Genomic DNA, 18,014 nt, shown 5'->3' with positions numbered 1-18,014 from the left:
CACAAAGGATCAAGGGCCACAATTCCTCTCGGCCAAAAAGGCGGACCACCTTCGGGTCATCCCCCTCCACCAGAGGAACTTGACCCTGAGCCTCATCCGGGTCCATACTGTCCAGACGGGGATTTCCCCCTTATGAATCCATCGCGGGGAGTCCTCGGCCTCCAAGCTCTCTGAGGTATCTCCCAACTTTCCCTGGGGCAACTGGTGAGCCAGAACCCTTCTGACTCTGGTTGCTCCTCCAGGGGGAAAGGAGTGGGATCTCTTATCCATCGGGGGATCCTGCCTGTCCATTGGCTTAAGGTGGTGATGTCCAGCCATCCTTTTTGCCAAAAAAATCCTTGTGCATTATTAAAACAAAATCTGGGGAAAATTCCCCTGCTCCCTCAGGCTCCTGCTCCAGGAGGTCATCCTACTCCTCATCACACAGAGGATCCTGGGGCCCCCAGGGCTCTGGAGGCCTTTGCTCAGCAGTCGAAAGTGGTGGGGGCAGGGCAGCCTCCCTGCAGGCCCTGTCAGATGTGGCCACGAAGGAAGACAAAATGGTCGCCATTCAAAATCGTGAAGGAAGGCACTGCTGGATTGCTTAGACTCTCCTGTGCTCATCGTGGAGGATCACTACCTGCTCGCAGCCCCCCCCCCCCCCCCCCCCCGTGCTCCCTATGCTGCCTTCACCACCGGCGATGCAGCAGGAGCAAAGGCCGGGATGGGAAAGTCGTGAGTGTGTGTCCCCACATGCCGCACACTGCCAACTGCGAGGCATCGCAGAATAAGGCGCCAGGAAACTTGGTCCTGCTTTTTTTTTTTCTTAAGACAAATGAGCCGCCGGTGCTCCGACAGAAATAAAATGGGATGGCCGATGACCCACAAGTTGCCGGGGAGAAGGAACTTCCCCCTCAGCGGGGTTTCCAACCCCTCTCACAATTAAGCTGCTCTACCTGAGGGGATGGCCCCACAACACCTCCAATCTTTTTCCCTAATATTCTTCTTTTTTTTTTATTGCTCTTCTGACTGCAGGATTTGCACCACCTTCCATCTGCTGGAGACAGAGAAATACTGATGGACTTCAGGTGGTGCACCAGGTTATGTTATGGTGTCAGTAAAACGTTGTCTCCGTCTGCTGGAAAGGAAGCAAAACCCAGGGTTCTGAAGTGATCTGGGTAAGTACAGGGAAATGACATCACAATGTCACACAAACAGGCTACCATACAGAATCTGTAGTGGAATTGTCACAGCCCACTACACGGGGAACAGAATGTAGATATGGTGGCTAGCAGGGATATACCAGAGTCAGCTGCCTGAAGCAGCTGCCATTTCCTGTGCGTTGAGCCTTTAGGTGCAGGTGGCTGGCTAGACTTCCGAGGTGGAAGCAGGAGCCAGGAAGGACCTGAAGACCAGGACCAGCGCAGGAAGTTATAGTGTAGCTGAGAACCAAGACCGGAACAGGAACCATGGACATGGCCAAGGACCATGGACATGGCCAGACAATACTATAGCACAGGGCAAACTCTACATGGACAGTTGGATCAGCAAAGGTATGTCAGGCTACAGCTCCTTATATACACCTAATGTTGGTCCAATAGGGATCCTTCATTTTTCATTTCATTTAAAAAGAATTTATTAAACGCCTAACACAAAATGGCCTAGGCGATATACAAAATAAACAAACATAATAATAAAAACAATAACATTAAAAATAACATACATAAATATAAGTTTCATAGAAACCATCATAAGATATTCCAAACTATCATTAACGATATATCCCTGGAAAATCACTGTATTACATACATGGAGTAAACTCATCAAAAAAGTTCGAAGGTTAACACACCATCAATTGACAATAGAATTATAGCATATTAACATTGTAATTATGCACTATTAAATGCACGGTTTAACAAATAATTCTTGAATACCATCTTGAATTTTTTAACATCATCCAATACCCGGATTTCAACAGGGATTAAATTCCACTGGACTGGAGCCGCAAAGGTGGGTCTCCCTAAATCTGCTTCACTTAGTACTTTTTGCAGGGTTCTTGGCGATTCCACTGCAGGATCCCCTTGGCCTTGAACACTTGTGGCAACTAGTTGATCCTTCCTGCCCCTGAAAGAATATATCTCCTTCCCAGTATTCCCTCCTGGGCTCTCAATCTTTGCTTTTCTGGATGTTCCTGGTAAAATTTGACCACCAGTTCTCTTTGGCATGGACATTTTGGGCCTACTGCCAGTTGCAGTCTCGGGGTTGTCTGCTTTCCAGTCCATCAAATAATGCAAGCATATACTGATAAATCTGGTGTCCAGAATCTGGCAGATATAAACTCTTGGTGTTCTTTCATTGTGACTGACACTGGAGGAGGGGCCATCTTCCAAGAAGGGATTAGGTTTATAGGGCTTCATAACAGCCACATGGAACACTGGATGAATATGCAAATTGACTGGAAGCTGAAGCCTGATCACCACTGAATTTATTTGTTCTTGAATCAGGCATAGTCCCATAAACTTCTACTCAAATTTATTTAAGGGTTTCTTGCGCCTTATGTGCATTGTGGAGACCCAGACCTTGTTCACTACTGTGAATTGTGGGGCTTCCTGGGGTCGCCGATCTGAAAATTTCTTCTGCAACTCTTTAGCCCATTCCAATTCACTTTGGACTTGCATGTATACCTCTGTTAAGGCATTTAACCACTGTGTCACTGCAAAGACCCTGGACTCAGTGGCGTAGCGAGGGGTGGGCGGCCGCCCCGGGCACCGGGTCTAAGGGGGCGCCAAAAAGCTATTTAAATAAAAAAAGAAATTAGTATTTTAAGCCCAGATGTAAGTGTTGTTGAATACTGGCAGATCGTCTTTTTTTTTTTTGTTTTGTTATGAGAGATTTATAGTAATGGTCAGGGGCGGATTGACCTATCGGGGGATCAGGCATCCCCCGGTGGGCCGGTCTACCTGGTCACATGGTCTCAACCGCATGGCTCTTCTTCAGCCCAGCCTCAACGCCTTTGCCAAGCCGGCAGAGGCCGAAAAAATACAAATCGAGGCCGGCGGGGGCCGAAGAAAAGAAGATCAGCCAGGTGAGCCAGCAGCGCGCGGGCCGAAGAAATGAAGATGGGAACCTCCCAGCCAGCCCCCGCTGGAGAAGTTAAAATCGAGGCTGGCAGCGGCCGAAGAAAAGAAGATGGGTGCCTCCCAGCCAGCCTCAAGCGGGGGCTGGCTGGGAGGCACCCATCTTCTTTTATTTGGCCTCCGCCGGCTTTGATTTTAATTTCTTCAGCCTCCGCCGGAGACAGCCGGCCCCCGAAGGCCGGCGGGGGCCGAATAAATTAAAATTGAGGCTGGCGGCGGCGGAGGCCGAAGCAAAGAAGATGGGCGCCTCCCAGCCAGCCTCAAGCGGGGGCTGACTGGGCGGCGCCCATCTTCTTTTCTTCGGCCCCCGCCGGCCTCGATTTTAATGTCTTCGGCCCCCGCCGGAGACCAAGAGGGCCGAAGACATTAAAATCGAGGCCGGCGGGGGCCGAAGACATTAAAATCGAGACCGGCTGGGGCCGAAGAAGTGAACACTGGTCTGCTAACCGCCGCCGGAAACCAGCTGTTCAACCTTGGATCAGAAGGGTGCTTCTGTGTGTATGTGAGAAAGGAGCGGTGTGTGTGTATGAGAAAGGAATGGTGCTTCTGTATGTGTATATACGGTATGTATGTGAGAGAGGAATCTGCCAGTTTAAAAAAAAAAATTTGTGCTGGTAGTGCAACTTTTGAAAAGTTGGATGAAAGATTAAATTACTGAATGTTAAGCATCCCTCTTCTAGAAAATAAAATTTAGCAAAGTGGTTAGAGACAAATACTAAAGCAAAAAAAATTAAACTATTTAAAATGTTCATCTCAGCAAAATCACAAATTTAAGATACTGATGCCAGGTTTTGTTTTTTTTAGCATAATTTAAGCATGAAGACTAGAATAGTTCCAATCTGAAATGGTTTTGCTATTTTTTTTAAGCCTTTAGAAAATGTATATTTTTAAATGACTAAGACTGGAATCTTGATGGAGGGAGGGGGTGCCGAAGACGTCTCTTGCCCCAGGCGCCAAATTGTCTAGCTACGCCACTGCCTGGACTGCCAAACCTCCCCCGAGTTGAAGCAGAGATGGATACCATAGCTTGCGAAGAATGAGGAGCCTTTTGTTGCTGACTACTCTTGAGTTATATTCAGATTCTGGCATAAGGAGCAACTAATGATCAACTCATCTGATGAAAATTACAGAAGCAGCGGAAATATTGCTGTAGAGTCTGATTTAACTGTTCTGTATGCCTGTTGGATTGTGAGTGATCAGGGAGGATTGGCCCATCAGGGGACTGGGCTTCCCCTGGTGGGCCAGGCACTCCGATCACATGGTTTTTCCTGCCCCGAAGAAAAGCCTGTGAAGCTGAGACAGGCCAAGGCCCAACAAGAGGCTTGCACGGCTGCAGCAGAGTCTCTCCTGCAGCTGTCTGAAGAGAGACCTGTGTGTGCCTATCATTCTGCGGGCCAAAGAGAGGCCTTCATGGCAGCAGCTAAGGCCCTCCCCTCCCCCCCTCCTTGCAGGAGCCGTGGGTAGCAGAGGCCTTGTTCCACCTTCCTTCCAGTACTGAGGAGCAGCACTGCCTGAAAACTATATGCGTATATGCATGTGCATGAGAGAGAGAAAGCCTGGGTGTGTGTATGAGAGAGAGAAAGCCTGGGTATGTGTATGAGTCAACCTGCGTGTGTGTGCAAGAGAGCCTGCACATGTTTGAAAGTGCAACAGAGCCTGTGTATGTGTGAGAGACTGCACATGTATGAGAGTGAGAGTGCCTGTATGAGAGCCTGAGCCTGAGTGTGTGTGTGGTGTGTGTGTGTGTGTGTGTGTGTGTGTGTGTGTGTGTGTGTGTGTGTGTGTGTGAGAGAGAGAGAGAGTGAAAGAGCCTGTACATGTGACAGCATATATGTCAGTGCAGAGTCATGCATCTGGGGTGCGGTAATCCAAAAGAGCTGTATGTGATGGGGTGTGAAGGGCTTTTGTGCACGGAGTAAGAGAGGGATCTTGGGGTGATAGTGTCTAGAGATCTGAAGATGGCGAAGCAATGTGACAAGGCGATAGCTAAAGCCAGAAGAATGCTGAGCTACATGGAGAGAGGAATAATCAGTAAGAAAAAGGTCCCTCGTGAGGCCTCACCTGGAGTACTGTGTTCAGTTTTGGAGACCGTACTTCTAAAGGGACAAATAAAGGCAGTCCAGAGAAGGGCGACCAAAATAGTGGCTGGTCTCCATCAAATGACTTATGAAGAGAGGCTGAAGGACCTAAATATGTATATCCTGGAGGAGAGAAGATGCAGGGTATACAAGATATGATACAGACCTTGAAATACCTGAAAAGTTTTAATGATGCATAATCAACAACAAACCTTATCCATTGGGGTCACGAAATGAAACTCCAAGGAGGATGACTCAGAACCAACATTAAGAAATATTTCTTTACGGAGAGGGTGGTGAATGCCTGGACTGCCCTTCCGGAAGAGGTGGTGAAGACAATAACAGTGAAATAATTCAAAGGGGCATGGTATAAACACTGTGGATCCCTTAAGGCTAGAGGATGTGAATGAAGAAAAGAGTGCTTGGGGGTAAATTGCTGGTGTGGCAGTTACTACCCTTAATCAATAAGCCTATGTGCTGTTGCTGCAACTACATCATTGCTCTCTGCTTCAATGGCAGGGAGAAAAGAGGAAAAGGGGAATTAGATTCAGACAGCAACCAAGAAGGACATTGAGTTTTATGGTCTGGAAAAATGAGCATGGCGGTATCTTGCTGATGTGGCTGTTACTACTCTTAACCAATAAGCCTGAAACTTTTGATGCAATCCCAACATTGCTCTCTACTTTAACGGCAAGAGGTGATGAGGAATTGGACTCAAACAGCAACCAACAAGGGCCCTGACTTTGATGGTCTGGGAAACCGATAAGTATGCGAGTCACTTGTATGGAACGCCAGATACTACCTTAACCTTGTTGGGCAGATTGGTTGGACCGTTTGGTCTTTTTCTGCCATCATTTCTATGTTTCTATAGTTAAGTGGGGGAGGGGGGAGAGGAGAGTGTCAGTTCCCTTTTTATCAAAGACATTTCAGTAGGCCGCATACTTTTCCAACAGTCGTCCAGTCCCATTTTTTAGTTGCAGACAACAAAGATCACTAGGATTCTCGTCTTCAGATTCTATTTCCTGACCTTCTTCTTTAGTCATGCAATTCTGCTGGCAATATGTAGATGGAAACAGCACCTGCCAAATCTTCCAATTTATATGCGGCTCATTTATTTATTTATTTTTAAATGGTTTTATTCCGTTTATAACTATAAATCGTGCTAAGCGGATTACATAAAACAAAATCAATACAATCAAAGTAAAATACAATCACATACATAATATACAATAAAATGAAACAATTAAAAATTCCTAACATATTCACAATATTATAATGTAAAAGTTTTAGAAACAGATATGCTTTTAATTTAATTTAGTGAAATGCTGGATTTGGTGAAAGAGGTAACGGTGGTGGGGCCACTTGGCAACAGTGATCATAACATGATCAAATTTAAACTAATAACTGGAAGGGGGACAATAAGTAAATCTGCAGCTCTCACACTAAACTTTCAAAAGGGAAACTTTGATAAAATGAGGAAAATATAAAAAAAACTGAAAAAATATAGTTGAAATGTCTATATGCTAATGCCAGAAGTCTGTACCTTCTCCATCGCAACTATATCTTTTTTGAGATACGGCGACCAGAATTGTACACAGTATTCAAGGTGCGGCCTCACCATGGAGCGATACAGAGGCATTATGACATTTTCCGTTCTATTAACCATTCCCTTCCTAATTCCTAACATTCTGTTTGCTTTTTTGACTGCTGCAGCACACTGAGCCGACGATTTTAAAGTATTATCCACTATGACACCTAGATCTTTTTCCTGGGTGGTAGCTCCTAATATGGAACCTAACATCGTGTAACTATAGCAAGGGTTATTTTTCCCTATATGCAATACCTTGCACTTGTCCACATTAAATTTCATCTGCCATTTGGATGCCCAATCTTCCAGTCTTGCAAGGTCCTCCTGTAATGTATCACAATCCGCTTGTGATTTAACTACTCTGAATAATTTTGTATCATCCGCAAATTTAATAACCTCACTCGTCGTCCAGCACCGGTCCAAGTACAGATCCCTGAGTCACTCCACTGTTTACCCTTTTCCACTGAGAAAATTGACCATTTAATGTTACTCTGTTTCCTGTCTTTTAACCAGTTTGTAATCCACCAAAGGACATCGCCTCCTATCCCATGACTTTTTAGTTTTCTAAGAAGCCTGTCATGAGGGACTTTGTCAAATGCCTTCTGAAAATCAAAATACATTACATCTACTGGTTCACCTTTATCCACATGTTTATTAACCCCTTCAAAAAATGAAGCTTGTTAGGCAAGACATGCCTTGGGTAAATCCATTACTGTGTTCCATTAAGCCATGTCTTTCTATATGCTTTATGATTTTGATTTTGAGAATAGTTTCCACTATTTTTCCCGGCACTGAAATCAGGCTCACTGGTCTATAGTTACCCGGATTCCCCCCTGGAGCCTTTTTTAAATATTGGGGTTACATTGGCCACTCTCCATCTTCAGATACAATGGATGATTTTAATGATAGGTTACAAATTTTAACTAATAGATCAGAAATTTCATTTTTGAGTTCCTTCAGTAGCCTAGGATGCATACCATCTGGTCCAGGTGATTTGCTACTCTTTAGTTTGTCAATCTGGCCTACTACATCTTCCAGGTTCACAGTGATTTCGTTCAGTTCGTCTGACTCATCACCCCTGATATCCTTCAAAAATTGGAAGAAGGATCCATCTGAAGAAAATAGGACATAAGCATTGTCAAGTTAAGTGTAAAACATTGATAAGACAGGCGAAGAGAGAATTTGAAATGAAGTTGGCCTAGAGGCAAAAACTCATAATAAAAACTTTTTAAAATATATCCGAAGCAAGAAACCTGTGAGGGAGTCGGTTGGACCATTAGATGACCGAGGGGGCTAAAGGGCTCATAGGGAAGATAAGGCTATTGCAGAAGGCTAAATGAATTCTTTGCTTCTGTGTTTACTAATGAGGATGTTGGGGAGATAACAGTTCCGGAGATAGTTTTCAGGGGTGATGGAGACAAGGCATGCAAATAGATCTCAGGCATATTCATTATGGAAATCATGAAAAGCAGACCAGTTTTTGGCTCTTGAGGACCAGATTTAAAAATTCCTTATATACATCATTAAGGCTTCCATTTTTGTGGAAATTCAAGAGTCATACACAGAGTGTGGGTAATAAAATGACTGACTGGGTTAGAAACTGGTTGGGGGGGAAGTAACAAAATGGAATGGAAAATAAATGGAATACACTGTATGGAAAGGGAGGTTACCAGTTGTGTGCCTCAGGGATCACTCCGCATTCAGGTTTATTTCAACATTTTCATAAGCAATATTGCAGAAGGGCTATCAGATAAGGTTTGCCCTTTTGCAAATGATTCCAAAATCTGCAGCAGGGTAGATACCCTGGAAAGTGTGAAAAGCTTGAAGAGAGATTTAATGAAGCTTGAAGGATGGTCTAGATTTAATGCTAAAAAAAATGCAAGGTCATTCATTTGGGTTATAAAAACCCAAGGGAGCAATCTAGTATGAGGGTCAAGTTCTGTGCACACAACAAGAGAAGAATCTGAGGTGATCATATCTGATGATCTTCAATTGGCCAGGTAGATAAGGAGACAGCAAAAGCCAGAAGGATGCTTGGATGCATAGGGAGAGGAAATAGTCAGCAAGAAAAAGGAGGCCATGATTCCTCTGTATAAATCTCTGTTATCCCTTATTTAGAGTGTACAATTCTCAAGATTTCACCTTCAAAAGGATTTAAACCAGATGTTGTCATTCCAGAGGGCAGCTACTAAAATGTTCAAACATCTTCATCTTAAAACATATGGGGACAGACTTTAAGATCTAAACATATGTACCCTAGAGGACAGGAGAGATATACTAAAGACATTTAAATACCTCTAAGGATTAAACACAAAAGAGTCAGGTCTTTTTCAATGAAAATAAGGCTCTAGAATAGGGGGTCTCCAAACTCAGTCCTTGAGGGCTGCAACCCCGTAGGGTTTTCAGGATTTCCACAATGAATATGAATGAGACCTATTTGCATGCATATTCTTTCTGGAATCCTCCAAAACCTGACTGAGACCTAGATTTATCATTTTGCTATAAATTTTGCAAGAATAAACCTGTGATTAAAAATGGGGTGTGACTAGGGTAATTTTCCTGATACTGCATAGTTATATTTATCACACCCATGATATTTTCACATGAGGGAGAGAGAGAGAGAGACTGACTCTTTTATAAGGCCCTCATATAAGTAAACTATTTATACCACTGTAAGAGGCGCAACTAGTACCTTGGGATGATGTTTTGGTGGTGGCCTTGGTTTTGTGGGGCAGTTTTACATGCAAAGTCAGGGGTATGAACAGCACAGTAGACATCAGGGAAGATTTTATGTGATTTGGAGTGATGACAGGGACACAATGTTGAGATTTGTACCATGTGCTCTTGACCTAGCTTGATGCACTCTTTGCCTAGCTGTTATCAATCTACCCATCCATACCTCCTGCTAAGCTTTACAATTCCTTCTTCTCCTTCAAAGATCCTCTGTGCTTGTCCCATGCTTTCTTGGAACTCTGACACTGTCCCCCATCACCACCACTGCCTCCACTTGGAGGCCATTCCATGCATCTGCCACCATCTCCATAAAGAAATTGTGTGGCCTTTATCTGCCATCAAATTCTATGTTTTTCTGTAGAACAGAGACAAGTACAGTATTTCCTCAATTTGTCTTAAACATCTTCTTTTGCAGCATCAGGAAATGCCTTAGGCTGATGGTTACCCCTTTATGTGGTTCAGTAATTTTGCAGAATATGTAGCAGACAACTTTCCTTCCTAAAATATAAAAAACTTTATTGTTTTTTGTTTTTAATGGGGTTTTTTTTTTTATAAAGATCACTGAATTTCCCGTGAATTGTTGTGCCATAAATTGCTTATCACATTTAAAAATTAGGTTTACTTTTGTGTTATTTTAATTTTTTATAGACCTCCCTTAAATCCAGAGTGAGACTGTGTAGAAATTGGTTCCTCTAGTTTGTCTGCTTTTCTTATCCAGCATGTTCAGACTAGTTTTTGTTATTGTTAATATTTGTGAAATCCATGTTAAGAATCCATGATTGAAGTGATATAACTTGCTTTAATGTAAGGGTAAAAGTAATTGAACTTGTAATTGCAAAAAGTTGTTTTGTCTTTTGAGTAACACTCATAACAGGGACCAGTTTCACTGTTTGGCCTCAGTTATGCAAAATTCCTGAGCCATATATAATGGCCTCCTATCTAGAGATAATTGTCTTTTAGCATTTTTTTTCCCATGCTACAAAATAAATGTTCAAGATATTAAGAACTGTCCTTTGGAGATCTGTTCATCATTATTTGTCATTTTTTGCATCCCTCATACAACACAGGTCTTTGAGGTACTACGGTAGCTACTTTTAAAAAATAGCTCTGCTTCCAGGCAGGTGAAAGCAACTTGCACAGCTTCTTGTTTCTTTTTTCTCTCCTCTTTCTCCTTTCTTAGGAATAAACACAAAACCAGATGTTGGAATATTTTCCCCCTCCCCAACCCCCATCAACCTCAAAATTTAGCCAGATAAAAAGGAGTGCCAATGATGCCATTCCAGGGTCAAGGCCAATGTTCCCTCCAAGCAGTGACTAGGTGTATGCACATTTTATTTGTGTGAGCAACAATTTTTTTAAACCAACAATTTTTGTGCGCAGTATTAGCGTTGCATTTCTGTATACAGCACAAAGTAAAATTCATGTGAGTGACCATGTAAAACCTATGGGGCGGATTTTAAAAGGCCCGCGCGTGCCGGCGCACCTATTTTGCATAGGCCGCCGGTGCGCGTAAAGCCCCGGGACGCGCGTAAGTCCCGGGGCTTTCGAAAAGGGGAGGGAGGGGGCGTGTCCGGGGGCATTCCCGAAATGATGCGGCGTTTCGGGGGCGTGCCCCGGCGTTTCGGGGGCGTGCCCAGGGGCGTGGCGCCGGCCCGTGGGCGTGGTCGAGGCCTCCGGACCAGCCACCAGGACCGGAGGACGGAGCGGGGCTGCCGGCGATGCGCGCAAAGTTAAGGGGGGGGTTTAGAGAGGGCCAGGGGGCTGGGTTAGGGAGGGGAAGGTGGGGGGAGGGCGAAGAAAAGTTTGGAGCGGCCTCAGAGGGAACATGCAGCTCGCGCTGGGCTCGGCACGCGCAGGTTGTACAAATGTGCACCCCCTTGCGCGCGCCGACCCCGGATTTTATAAGATACGCGCGTATCTTATAAAATCCAGCGTACTTTTGTTCGCGCCTGGTGCGCAAACAAAATTACGCGCTCGCGTATTTTTTAAAAATCTGCCCCTATGAGTGATGCTCCAAAATGTATGAGCAATCACGTGTTCATCATAGAAAGAACTATGGTCAGGGCCAACCTTTAACTAATGTGCGCACATATTTAGTGCTGTCCAGCTAAAGTTACACACATAAGCCTGATAAAAAAAAAAATAGATGTCTAAACTTTATACAGTTAGTTACATGCATAACTTTATTCTTGTATGTTCAGCACCAGACTTATTTGGGTAAGTCCCTCTGAATATCAGGGAAACTGGGATAAATTTGCTACTTACCTGCTGTCTGAATAATGACCTAATTTCTTGTGTGGTAATCTTTTGCAGATTGTGGTGCAAACTGTCATAAGCAATGCAAAGACCTACTGGTGTTGGCCTGCAGGAAATTCTCCAGGGGAATCTCTCTGGGTAGTAACAATGGTTCTCTGCCAAACAGCCCATCACAACTGCCAGGTAAAGAAGTAGAATTTGAATCAAACTACTATTATTGTTAGAAACTAGGAGACTAGAAGGAACCTTTCCCATAGTTCAGAATGTCTCTCTTTTAATCAAGAGGATTAATCCTCCTGCCTTAGCCAATGTTGTCATATGTCCAATGGAGTTGGGTGATGGGCTTAACAACCTATCTACCCTACAGCTTCTCAGTCTCAGCTCATGGTTGAAACCTTACATTTGATCTTAGCCAAAAAAAGATGCCTATAAGCAATGTAATAATGATAGCTACATGTGCTAACTGTTAACAGGTAAGTTGATGCATTGATAACTTATGATACCTTGACAGTATGACAACATAACAGTACCATTTCATTCAATGAGGATACAGTACAATAATGTTCTGATGTCAAAACAAGGTGTACAGTAAACTTTAAATAAATTAGACTTCCTTTGGAAGACTTATATCGCCCAAAAATGTTAAAACTTTCAAATTTCACATTGGAAATATTTGACTTCCAAAAAGTTTTATTTTCTTAAAAATATCTGGTCTTATTATTTGGACTTCTAAAATACTGAGCATACCTTTCTTAGTTTAAATATATTGAATTTTTAAACCTACTGTTATGCCTGTAGGTCGCAGACGGCTGCGACCGCGAGTACTCACTTCCTGCACTGCTCTCCTGCCCTCCCCTGCCTACATTGCCGCGTTCCATGGGACTTCTCTCGGCAGCATGGACGCCGCTACTTCTTACTCCGATGCCAGGCCTTCCTAGGTGCGGGAGTGTCACAGGCCCAACCTTTGAAGCCTCTTTGGCAGAAACCTCAGGGGCGTCCCTGGTTTATGACGTCATCGGTCTCCCGTATTTAAGTTCCACCTTTGCCCCCAGCAAGTCGACTTGGCAATAAGTTCCATCCATGGTCTGAGCTCCTGCCTTGTGTTCCTGAGACGTTGCCTGCTGCCTCGCTCTTGGACCCTGTCTGGCACCCGCTCCTCGGGGGTCAGTGTGCACTCCTTCGGGGACTCGCTCCCCTGGCCTACCCCGCTCCTCGGGCTGGCTGTGCGCCTCTTTGGTCCTACTCTGCATTGGCTCCAGCTACGCGAGTCTCCAGCTACTCTGGTCTCTATTGCAACACCGCGGTAACTTGTGAGTTCCTCGTCTGGCCTTCCCTGCTCCTTGGGGTTGCGCCTGTATCCTCACCAAGACTGGCTGCACTTGCCCTATCCTCGGGCCACGCTTCTATTCAAGAGAACTACCTTGCTCCACGGGGCTGGACTTCAGCTTGTTCCTGACCTTCAGCTGTTCCGCTCCTCGGGTCAGTCCCTTGCTACACCGCTGGCAATACCTCCACTCTCCAGGTTCCTGCCTACATCAGCAGCTGGGTTCAGGACCGGACTATCCTACCCCGTGGGTGGTCTACATCTCTTACTTACATCCACCACACTGCAGCTCTGCCCCCTCGGGGCTGAGCTCCCGGAGAACCTCCTACTTGACTATCCCTGCGCCTACCGCTCCGCAGTTTGCCTGGTGCCTCTCTCTTCAGAGACACTCTCCAAGAACCACCTACAGCCTACCACCCTGCAGGAGTTAACTCCTGGTCCCTGGGGCCTCTCCACTACTGTGCCTTGAGCTCCCCACTATGCAGGTATCTCGCCTCCTGATGGTGCGGACCTGTGGGGCTCCTCCCCATAGGCTGTAACAACTCGCACCTTGGGCCAAGGGTCCACATATCCACAAATCATAACACCTACAAGTTAAGAATTTAACTGAACATCTGGTATGTGTTTACTGTACAATGGCTTCCAAGATGACTTGTGATCAGTAGCAACAGTACATGAAACACTGCAGTTCTCCATCAAATTAAAATCTATGAGATAGATATTGAAAAAATCACTGAATGGGTAAGATAACCGGCTAATTTTAGCCGGTTATCTTTAGATGCATATTCTGCTGAACCTAACAAGCTAGGCCAGGGATGGCCAACCTGTGGCATGGGAGCTGCAAGCAGCTTTTTTTATATGCAAAATGCTCTCCTATCCCCATGGCAACTGGGCAGCAATATGGAGGACAAGAGGAGAGGGGAAGAAGCAGGGAGCACATATAGACCAGACTAGAGAAGAGCTGTTTCTCGTTCTGCTCCAGCCCTTCCCTTCCCTTCCTATCCTTACAGTGCTGCCGGTTGATATGGAGATGAAAGGGAGGAGTTGGAGTGGAAAGCAGAGGCTTTTCTCTGTTCTTCCCTGCTCTGTCCCTCCCCTCCTGTCTGCAACCAGCGGGTCAGGAGGGTAGAGAGGGTGAAGATGAAGCTGAAATGTATGTATGTATGTATTTATTTATTTATTTATTTATTTAAGCCTTTTACATACCGTCATTCGTAATAAAGATCATGACGGTTCACAAGAGACATTCATAGATCATGGCTATTCAATAGTTTGAGGAGACAGTCATAATATAGGTCTATACATTCATGGGTCAGTTCAATACATTCATAACTCAGGTCGATACTAGAGAAAAGCTAATCAGTACCTTGCTCCAGCCCTCCCTATCTTGTCCACCTCCCACCCTACATACTGCCTGGAATAGAGGGCTTTTCTTTGTTCTGTTGCCAGAGTGGAAGGGCTGGAGTGGACAGTACACTGCCCTAGGTCCAGTAGATCTCTGTGATTTCAGGACTTGGAATTCAGCTGACAGCGGAGGGGAGGTGGGAGTCACCTAGATTGCCAGTCAGGCCAGAATGATTCATAGCAAGGGAAAGGTGATGAATGCTGAAAGGGGGTAAGTGGAGAAGGTGTGAATGTAGGTGGTCAATGCTTGGGGGTATATGAGGAATATTGCAAGAAGTGGTGAAGGTCGAGGGAGATAAGGGGTGTGAATGCTTGGGGGGAGGAATGGTGCAGGAGGAGTGAATGCTTCTGGGGTGAGTGATATGAAAAGTGAATACTAGGAGTGTTAAGAAGCCTGATGAATACTGGGAAGAGGTAAGGAGGGTATATATGTCATCCCCTTTCCTATTTCCAGGAATTCAGAAATGCAAATTGGGCTTTCTAGCACTGTATTCCTCTCCAATGTCTACGCTGCTATGAGTTCTGCAGCAAATATCAGGGGACCAGAGCTAAGGCAAGGAGAAAAGAGGGAGAGAGAGAGAGAGAGAAGGCCGAGATACGGGGTGGTATGAGATCAATGTGGCAAGAGGGGAAAGGATTATGTGTGAAATGATGTGGGGGTTAGGAGAGGACATGAGAGAGCTAGGGATGGGTGTAGAAGGGTTCAATAGGGGAAAGGTAGTAAACAGGTGTGAGAAAGCCAGAATGGGAGGGTCTGTGTGAAAGAAAGGCAGAGGTGGTACTGGGAGAGTTGGGCAGACAGTGAAAGAGCCAGAAACGGTGTCAGGGTGAAGGATGGGGCAGAGATAGGTTTGAGAGGTGTGTAATAGAGAGAGTCAGAGATAGTTAAGGGGGTGGAGGAAGGGAGACAGAGCTAAAGGTGATGAAGAGGGGTTAGAGTAATAGAGCCAGAGGTAGTGAAGAGGAGATACAGTAATAGAGCTAGAAATGGTAAGGGGGAAGGGGAGAATGAGAGAGGTGTGATGGGGTGGAGAGGTGAGAGAATGAGATAGTGATTGGGAGGGTGGAAGGGTTTGAGAGAGTCATGAGAGGGGATGGGAGTGTGAGAGCCAGAGGAGTGGATGGCAGAGGGTATATGAGAGAGCCAGAGAAGGTACAGTCAAGGAGAGACAGAGAGAGAGGGCAGGGAATAACACAGAGAGGGGGGGGGCAATCAAGGGGAAAGAGAGAGAGAGGTTGAGACTGAGGGCGAGAGAGAGAGGCAGAGCAGAGGAGGAAGAGGAAGGGGAGAAAAGAGGAGGAAGGGAATGAAGGCAGGGAAAAATGAGAAAGAATTGGGGGAATACTAGTGTTGGGCAGAGGGTGGGGAGAGAGGGGCAAAGTAGTACAAGGGGTGGGTTGGGAGCTGTTATGTTGGGGCCACCAAGCCTCCATTGTTCTGTGATGTGGAATATTAAGCTGGTGCTGCCAAGAAAGAGACTGAGGGAGGGGGGGAATGAGAAAAAATATAGATGTAACAGAGACTGATGAGCACAGAGTGGGGAAACTGAGAGAGAGAGAGGCTGGGGAGGATGGGGGTGGTGAGATACTAATAGAGATGAGAAGGAAAGGGGGACTTTGTTGGGGGTCCCTTACTCCTCAAAGGGTCTACTCCCAGTTTCTTGAAAATGTGAGGCTCTTTGCTACTGTATATTCTGGTTCCTTGTCTCTTGGTACACCAAAGGTTGGCTACCTCTGCAGAATGAAGAGGTAAGGACAGAATGCTTGCTGGGAAAGAGTGAGAGGCATGTGACTGAGAGGATGTAAGAAAGAGGCGAGACAAAGACCTAGGAGGCGATGAGACATGGTCTGTGAGAGAAAAAGGAAGACAGAGCGATGGGGTAAGAAAGAGGTAGATAGCGGGATGGGCAGAGGGTGAGAGACAGGAGAAAGATGAGGAATAGATGAGAGACAGGTCTAAAAAGAGATGGTAGACATAAGCAAAGAGAGAGCTGGAGGGAAAGACGGGGGTGAAACAGAAGTATGAGAGAAAGCTGAATCTGGTTGATAAATATTGATGAAAGACTTTGGCGCATGTTGGGGATACACGCATGGCTGGGCCATGTGTAAAATGCATGCAGTGCTCGCACGGCCCGGCCACGCAGTGTATCCCCCCCTGGTTTCTGCACACATGAGATTTTTTAAAATTCAGCCATTTGTTTTTAATAATGGCTTCTACCATTTTGCCTGGCCCCAAATATCAGGCTCACTAGTCTATAATTGCAATGGAGATAAATTACAGTGGCGTTTAAATTTACAGTGGAATAGAGTTGGGAATCTAGGACATATAACTTTTGTGCGCAAAGCATGTTTTCTGTGCATAAAATACTGACTACATGTCTCGGCACCAGAACTCTTGCTTCTATCTATAGACTAACACTAACACTAACACTGAAAACTTTACTTCACCTCAGACTAGGAGTAAAATTTCCAGCGCTAAGAAAATATGAGTTAAGACAGCACACCTCGCTGCATTGGGGGGTAATAGCTAATGTCTTCATTCCACTGGATATCCATGTGAGGGCACCAAGCAGAGCATATAGTTCTATGCATACTGTATGCACTGCTATTGTGCATTTTTTGGAATAGATTTTAAAAGGAAGCGCGTGGGCGTACATGTGCGCGTGCTATCTGGCGCGCACACATATATGCCCGATTTTATAACATGTGCGCGCAGGCGCGTGCATGTTATAAAATCTGGGGTCGGTGCAGGGAAGAGGGTGCACAATTGTGCACCTTGCGCGTGCCGAGCCTGCTCCGAGCTGTGCTGCCTTCCCCTGTTCCCTACCCCCCAACCCACCTTCCCTTTCCTTCCCCTACCTCCCCCACCCTTTCCCCCCTACCTTTGTTGATTTCTTTTTATTGTTATCGACTGCCGGTGTGCAACCCCAAGCACAGCGGCAAATGGGCGCTGTGCCTGGAGCCTCTGGCCCCGCCCACACCCTACCCCGGACCACCCATGCCCTGCCCCTTTTTGCAAGCCCTGGACTTACACGCTTCCCGGGGCTTTATATGCGTCACCGGGCCTTTTTAAAATAGGGCCGGTGCGCATAACCTTTTTAAAATCCGGCCCTTTGTGTGTAAAACTCCTTACTGAATTGGGAGCAAAGTTTGTGGTCAAAAAATATGCACACAACTGTGGGTAAAACTGTGTGTTCTGCTAAGTGCAGCTCATTACATCAGGCACTTTGTTTTTAAGAATAGCTTCTACCATTTTGCTCAGTCCAAACTTGAGGCTTCCTGGTCTATAATTTCCAGGATCACCCCTGGAATCCTTTAAAAAAAATTGGTGCTACATTGTCCACTCTCCAGTCTATAGAAACTGTGGCTGTTTTACTAAGATTACAAATAACAGATCTGCAATTTCATCTTTGAGTTCTTTCAGAACTATGAGGTGAATACCATCTGGTCCTGGTGATTTGTTACACTTCAGTTTGTTAATATGATCTATTACATCTTCCATTATCACAGAAATT

The 18,014-nt window shown here is 45.3% G+C and overlaps 1 protein-coding gene across 5 annotated transcripts in view; it reads left to right on the top strand.

Annotated features, from left to right (window-relative positions):
• Positions 1-18,014, top strand: part of RASGRP3 (RAS guanyl releasing protein 3) — a 305,296-nt gene that overhangs the window by 275,445 nt on the left and 11,837 nt on the right. For all 5 annotated transcript variants that reach the window (XM_029593882.1, XM_029593881.1, XM_029593880.1 and 2 more), the window contains one exon: positions 11,829-11,954. In XM_029593882.1, coding sequence (XP_029449742.1) covers positions 11,829-11,954 — 126 coding nt within the window. The remainder of the gene's footprint in view (positions 1-11,828; positions 11,955-18,014) is intronic.

Source organism: Rhinatrema bivittatum, chromosome 3 (genome assembly GCF_901001135.1).
Source record: "Rhinatrema bivittatum chromosome 3, aRhiBiv1.1, whole genome shotgun sequence".
Taxonomy (NCBI): Eukaryota; Metazoa; Chordata; class Amphibia; order Gymnophiona; family Rhinatrematidae; genus Rhinatrema; species Rhinatrema bivittatum.
This window is presented reverse-complemented; position numbering and strand designations above follow the sequence as displayed.